This window comes from Chamaea fasciata, unplaced genomic scaffold (genome assembly GCF_029207755.1).
Source record: "Chamaea fasciata isolate MVZ Bird 193981 ecotype frontalis unplaced genomic scaffold, bChaFas1.0.hap1 SCAF_28, whole genome shotgun sequence".
In the NCBI taxonomy this organism is placed as follows: Eukaryota; Metazoa; Chordata; class Aves; order Passeriformes; family Sylviidae; genus Chamaea; species Chamaea fasciata.
Window position 1 is genome coordinate 2313334 of NW_027094113.1, and position 7181 is coordinate 2320514.

Sequence of the window (7181 nt, forward strand, 5' to 3'; positions counted from 1 at the left end):
ATCAGAGAATTATTTCGGTTCGGGTCCTTCCACTGCTTTATGATGAGTGCATGTTCTTCCTGGTGGAGCATTGTGTGGCCCAGGCAGCCAGGGAGATGTGATGGGAGAGGTCAGAATCCTTTATTCCTTACAAACCAACCCAAACTGAGAAGCATCCAAAGAGACACCATTGATTCACAAACACTGTGCCCAAAGGTTGATTGAGTTGTTCCAAGTGCCTGGCACAAGGATTAGGTTGGAAATGACCTTTAAGATGATTTGAGTCCAACCACTACTGTCGTTGTAGGACACAAAAGAAAGATGAGAGACTCCAAATATTGCAGAAGGCAAAGAGCAGAGAAAAAAATCTTTATTGTCTAATTCTTACTACCTTTTATAAGGTGTTCCCATACAGACTTAACATGGTTGGTGAACAGGAACAACGTTTCTCTAATCCCATTGGTTAAACCAGAGAAAGAGCAAAACACCACCTGGAGAAAGATTGTTTTGAGAAAGGAGAGTTGTTTGCCAAGATTGTTTTGAGAAGAAGCTTTCTTGAGAAACTTTTCCTTGGAAAAAAGTCAGCAGCTGCCAGCAGGCGGAAATCTCTCAGACCCAGAAATGTCAGGCCCACACCATTACCCCAGGACTGCCCAGGCCACCACTAAACCGTGTCCCCAGCAGGTTTTTTGACCACTTGCAGGGCTGGTGACTGCAGCAGCGCCTGTGCTGGGGCATGCAGGGCTGTGCAGGGAGCAGAGCAGGCCCTGCAGCCCCCCGTGCTGTGTTGCAGGTGGGGGTGGTGAGTGCCTTTGCCCAGACCCTGCGCAGGTACACGTCCCTCAACCACCTGGCGCAGGCGGCGCGCGCCGTGCTGCAGAACACATCCCAGATCAACCAGATGCTCAGCGACCTCAACCGCGTGGACTTCGCCAACGTGCAGGTAACCCACGGGCTCCTCTCCTGCCCAGCTGCCCCACCAGTGCTCAGCTCCCAGTGCTGGAAGCCAGCTGAATGAACAAGGTGTTGGTGTTATTTTGCTCGGTAAATTTTCCACCTCGCCGTGAGCAGCGGGAAAAGGAGCTTCTGTAAGACTCAAAGATCATTAAGGCTGGAAGAGAGCTCCAAGGCCATCCAGTCCAACCTTCAGCTGGACCCCACCGTGCCCACTAAACCCTGTCCCCACGTCCACTTATTTTTTGAACACTTCCAGGGGTGGTGACTCCACCACTTCCCTGGGCACCCCATTCCAATGCTTTACCACTTTTGCAGTGAAGAACAAAGTGCTACCAACTGTTATGTAGTTCTAAAAATACTGTGGTCCACAAAGATCAGAGGGGCCATGATTCAGAGCTGGTTTGCAGCCCTTGAATGCTAAAAATTAATTCCTGGGTTGAGATGCAACACCATGCATGCCTGGCATGAGTAACTGTGTGCCCTTCTTCCAAGCAGGAGCAGGGCATGAATAACTTGTGAGCCCTTCCTTCTTGGAACCCTGGGCACTGAGAATTTTAGACTTTCTGTGCTGACAGGCATTGACCTTCAAGAAAACACTGCATTTAACCTGAGGTCTTGGAAAAGGCTTCCAAAATTGAGTGATAGCACTGGGATTGTGGGTGTGTAGTTTGAATAGAAGTGTGTGATATCACAGGGTGGAAACTTAAGAGTTTAAGGTTTTAGAATAGAGTAATATATATACAAAGCAAGATGGAGGTTTATGAGTCCTTCTTTTTCACCTTCTTCTTCACCTTCTTCTTCATGGGTCTGGGTGGGATTTTGTAACTGGGTAGAAAAATCCACATCGCGGGCCATGGGTGGTTGGTTATTGGGTTAAAAGTAAAAATAATATAGATGTCATTGGACAGTTTGTTCTTAAAAGGCCTTGTAGAGAGACAGAACCGTTTTTCACATTGTTAGCTTGAACTCACAACTTGTGAGATTGTAACATAGATAGGAATTAATAAACATCTGAGTCTGAACACAAGCTGTATCTCCCGAGCATTTAATCCCGGCTCTGACAGAAGAAAAGAAGATAAAAAAGCTATACTTCCTCCCGAGCAGGGCATGAGTGACTGTGAGCCTTTCCTCCCGAGCAGGAGCAGGCCTCGTGGGTGTGCCAGTGTGAGGAGGGCATGGTACAGAAGCTGGAGCAGGATTTCAAGCTGACTCTGCAGCAGCAGAGCTCTCTGGACCAGTGGGCCAGCTGGCTGGACAATGTTGTCACTCAAGTGCTGAAGCATCACGAGGGCAGCCCCAGCTTCCCCAAGGCAGCCAGGCAGTTCCTGCTGAAGTGGTCCTTCTACAGGTACATTTTCTTTCTCATTTTGAGGGTTTTTCTGCATCAGAGGCATGTAAAGAGCTCCTTGAAAAGCCAAGTTCTTTACTCCCATGAAACTCTGGTGAACTGCAGTTTTGGTATCCTTTCAGGATGGGGATAGGATGCTCCACAAACCAATTTCTGCAAGCGTTTTGATACTTTTGGGTCAGAGGCAGAGACAGTGTTGGGTCCCACAGTACCTCCAGGGCCCAGAGCTCACGTCAGCCACGGCACAGGTGTAAACTCAGCCCAGATTTGTGACTGCTGTCTGTTCCCAGCTCCATGGTGATCCGTGACCTCACCCTGCGCAGCGCCGCCAGCTTCGGCTCCTTCCACCTGATCCGCCTGCTCTACGACGAGTACATGTTCTACCTGGTGGAGCATCGTGTGGCCCAGGCAACAGGGGAGACCCCAATCGCTGTCATGGGAGAGGTGAGGACCTTTTATCCCCTACAAACCAACCCAGAACCAGCAGCTCCTCTCAAGAGACATCGCTGGTTCACAAACCGCACTGTGTTGTGTTTTCACAACAAAAATTATTTACTGAGTTGTTTTGAGTGCCTGGCACAAGGATAGAACTCCTGGAGCAGCTTCCCTGAGCTGGTGGGTTTTGGGTTTGGGGTGGTTGAGCATCATTTGGGCTTTGGAGGCCTGGAGGAGGGAGGGAAAGGATCTCCCCACTTCTCTGCACCACCCGTGACTGCCAGCCCTGACTTTGGGACTCCTGATAGGGCAAAGTCCATCTAAACCAAGAAGAAATGATCCAAAAGTTGCTTTCAGCAACTGAACTCCTCCAGGCCTCTACAAGCTCCAGCATTACATGCACAGTCATCCACTCTCACCGTTTTTGAGGTGAAGAAGAGGATGATGGGGTTGTTTGTGCTGTTTGTGAGAGTTTGAGGTGGTTTTTTTGTTCACCGATCAGACAGTAAGTCTGGTGCCTGGCTTGCAGGCAGGTCCAGTCCTGCCTAGCTGAAGCCACATCCAGTTTTTCCCTCTGAAATACAGAGTTAAAAGCCCCAGATGAACCTGTGGCAGCAATGTTGAAACTACTGTGAGTTTAAAACTGAGCCCATGTGTTCAAAATTGATCTCATTTGCTCCTTGAAGCTTCCACAGAGCTCATGTAGGGAGCCAGCAAACCAAAGCCCGTCGGTTCTGCCTTCCCTCCCCTCCCACGCTGCTCCAGCTGCAGTGCTGAGTTCCCACTGTTCCCTGCAAAACCTCTGCCTTTACTGATATTAAAGGAACATGAAAGGCAGAGGCTGGCTCCCAGCAAAACCCAGCTGTGGGAGGCTCTCATCCCTCAGGCTTTTCCTTCATTAAACCCTTGCAATATTCCTGTTCTCCAGGAGGAGGCTGATTCTTCCCAGCAAAGAAGGAGGAATGGTGTCCTTCCATTCCCACTGAACTTTGCAATTCCCACTCTGCTCAGCTCCTGCTGCTGCCCAGCTGTCCATGACTTTTCAGCATTGCTGTTACAGCAGTTTGGTGTCTCAGACCTCGCCCTGGAGAGGGACACCGCATCTCCAGAACCCAGGAGGCACCATGGCCTCGCTGGCCAAACTCTCTCTGGCATCACTGCAAAGGCTTTGCAGAGAGGTGAAGGTGGAGTCCAGGAGAGGGGAAACGCCTGGGAGGTGCAAAGGGCTGGAGAAAAGACACCACTTTTCACTTGGGAGGTGGAAAAATTTCTCCCTTCATTCCAGAGCTAAATCCTGCCCTGGATTGTTGTTGTGTGGTGTTTGCCCAGAGGTTTAAGCGGCAACAAAAGGCTTTTCCCCAAAAAACCCGTGGTTGGTCTTGATTTCTGCTCTCCTCCACCAGCACTGGTGCTCAGGGTCTCTCCTGGGTGGTTGGGGTTGTCTGGTGATGCCACGGAGCGGGTCTGGCACCGTGGCTCCCCGCAGCCTCCCTGACCCTGTGCCTCCTCTATCTTTCAGTTTGGTGACCTCACATCCCTGTCGCCGACACTGCTGGACAAAGGTACCTCCCCTGGCTGCCGGGGGCTCTGCAGGGTCACGGTGGGATGGCGGCGGGCGGGGGCACCTCAGGAGCTCTGCTGGGAAGGAGCTGCCGGTGGCTCTGTCCCCTGCTCTGACCCGTGTCCTTTTGCAGATGACATCAGCGAGCTGGGCACCGAGGTGGACCCGGAGCGGGCGCTGGGGGAGCCGCTGGTGAAACGGGAGCGCAGCGAGCCCGGCCACTCCCTGCAGGACATCTGACACCGCCACGGGCTTCTCCCCGGCTGCACGGAGCCGTCCGGAGCCGGGCTGGGTGTGCCAAGCCTGGGCCTCCCCGGATCTGCGTTATTATAGTGCCTCTTAGTTTCTCTTTATGTTTACTTGTGTTTGAGGATGGGCTGAGCCGGGGCAGGCGCTGGCACGGGGCTGGTTTGGCCGCCAGTGTCCCTCCGGAGTGGAGGGAGAAGCTCCAGAGGCTGCTCCCGAGGGATGGAAGCCTCTGTGGTCAGCAGCGGGTGGGATGTGCCTGGCTGGGAGATCCTGTCCTCGCTCTCCAGCCCGAGCGAGGCGCACAAACGAGGCTTTCTCTGGCAGGGAAGGTGCTTTGGGTTCCTTCCCCGCGTCTCAGACTTCACTGTGATACAAACTTGAACCAATCAGTGCCCAAGAAGAAGGAAAAATACCCGGCCCTGCTCCTCCAGCCTTTCCAGACAAGCTGTCCTGGCTGTGGCTTTGCCAAATCTCTCGTACCAGGGAGCACAGGACAGTCGGTGCCTCTTGTCCCCAGCCGGGGAGAGGCTCCTGCTGCACATCCCAGCGGACACAGCCGTGCTCTGGGACATTGGGATGAGCATTCCCACTGCTTCCATGTCTCCCCAGCTTGGCACTTCACCCCAAAGCTCCTGGGATGCCGACTCAAGATACCAAAGGACTCCGAGGCAGTGGCAGCTGGAGGCAGAGCGTGGTCATTGTCCCTGTGTCACAATGCCTGGGGGCACTCCCATGGCCAATCCCATGGCAATCCCATGGCAGTCCCATGGCAGTCCCATGGCAATTCCATGGCAATCCCATGGCAGTCCCATGGCAATTCCATGGCCAATCCCATGGCAATCCCATGGCAGTCCCATGGCCAGTCCCATGGCAATCCCATGGCAATCCCATGGCAGTCCCATGGCAGTCCCATGGCAATCCCATGGCCAATCCCATGGCAATCCCATGGCAGTCCCATGGCAGTCCCATGGCAGTCCCATGGCAGTCCCATGGCAGTCCCATGGCAATCCCATGGCAATCCCATGGCAATCCCATGGCAGTCCCATGGCAATCCCATGGCAGTCCCATGGCAATCCCATGGCAATCCCCATCCTCCACGGTGCCCAGGCAGATGGGAACTGGTCCCACACCCTGGGGTTTGTGAAATTCCCACTCCATGTCCTGCTCTGTTGAAGGAGAGTCCGGAGCAGGGCGAGGGTGTGTGACTGCAGTGCCTTAGGGTGGGCTTTGTTCCCATTTCCCCCGATCTGGGAGGGCCAGCACGGCTCAGCCTGGCCCAGCACAGCTCAGACTGACCCAGAACAGCTCAGGCTGGCCCAGAACAGCTCACATTGGCCCAGCATGGCTCAGGCTGGCCCAGCACAGCTCAGGCTGGCCCAGCACAGCTCAGACTGACCCAGCACAGCTCACACTGGCCCAGCACAGCTCAGGCTGGCCCAGAACAGCTCAGGCTGGCCCAGAACAGCTCAGGCTGGCCCAGCACAGCTCACACTGGCCCAGCACAGCTCAGGCTGGCCCAGAACAGCTCAGACTGACCCAGAACAGCTCAGGCTGGCCCAGAACAGCTCAGGCTGGCCCAGCACAGCTCAGACTGACCCAGCACAGCTCAGACTGACCCAGCACAGCTCACACTGGCCCAGCACAGCTCAGGCTGGCCCAGAACAGCTCAGGCTGGCCCAGCACAGCTCAGACTGACCCAGCACAGCTCAGACTGACCCAGAAGCCCATCCCAGGTAGGGAGAGGCTGGCACAGACCCTGGGGGAGGCTCAGCACTCCAGTGTCATTTCCCTCTCTGGATTCCTTTGCCTTTTCCTGCGGGGACAGTGTGGGGGTGTCTCCCATGGGGTGAGCTGGGGGAGCTCGGCAGGGTTCGTCCCCCTTTCCCAAGTCCCGTGGGGTCTGTGCCGACATGGATTGCCCTGGGATGCTGTGGGCTACGCTGGGGTGCTGCGGGCCACAGGGCAGAGGAGGGGGGGATCTGTCATCAAGCTAAACTGCAAAAACAAAGCCCTGGGGCAAATCTCTCTGTGAATAAAGGCCGTGTCATAAATAGCTTTTATTATTATGGTTTCTAATGCTGCAGTGTCTGGTGCGAGCTTTTCCAGGGGTCTCGTGTACGTTTGCCAGGCAGAGTATATTCTATCCAAATCTGATTTTCTCGTTCCCAGTGGCACTGAGGCCAAGTGACACTTTCAAACACGTTCCTAATGGCAAGGGAAATGAGAGTGTGCAGTGGCACATCTTCCCTCTGTCCCACGCTGTTGTGGCAGGGTGGTGTTTGTCGGTGAATGTCTCACATGGAAGTGGCAGGAGAGAAGTGAGAGAGGCAGATTTAAATGTACATAACCATGAAAACTCCCCGGGTCAGAGTCCACACTTGAGATCCTGCTGATGAGATAAGAGAGTCTAAAAAAAACAACTGAGTGACCAAATCTATGCCCTGCTCCCACTGAGGGCCGTAGGAAGGTCAGCTCTTCCTCCAAGGGAAGCCAGCATGCAAAGGAGATGCTCTGGAGCTCTGCAGCAGCGTGTGAGGAGGCTGGAGAAGCTCCCAAACCCCCTTGCACAGAATTCCCAGCTAAACCTGAACAGCAATAAATGTGTATGCAATGCTCAGGCCTGCACACGGAGTGTCGTGGTCCCATTTCTTC

General features: G+C 54.0%; 1 protein-coding gene across 5 annotated transcripts in view; it reads left to right on the top strand.

Moving 5' to 3' along the window:
• The window catches only part of RFX2 (regulatory factor X2), a 65742-nt gene extending 58588 nt beyond the window's left edge, over nt 1-7154 (top strand). For 3 of the 5 annotated variants that reach the window (XM_066205388.1, XM_066205387.1, XM_066205389.1), the window contains 5 exons: nt 773-922; nt 2076-2284; nt 2575-2728; nt 4239-4281; nt 4414-7154. In XM_066205388.1, the coding sequence (XP_066061485.1) occupies nt 773-922; nt 2076-2284; nt 2575-2728; nt 4239-4281; nt 4414-4520 (663 nt within the window). In that variant the 3' untranslated portion in view covers nt 4521-7154. Of the gene's footprint in view, nt 1-772; nt 923-2072; nt 2285-2574; nt 2729-4238; nt 4282-4413 lie in introns of all 5 variants that reach the window. The other 2 variants (XM_066205385.1, XM_066205386.1) reach the window with 1 other exon arrangement.
• Nucleotides 7155-7181: the final 27 nt, after the last annotated feature.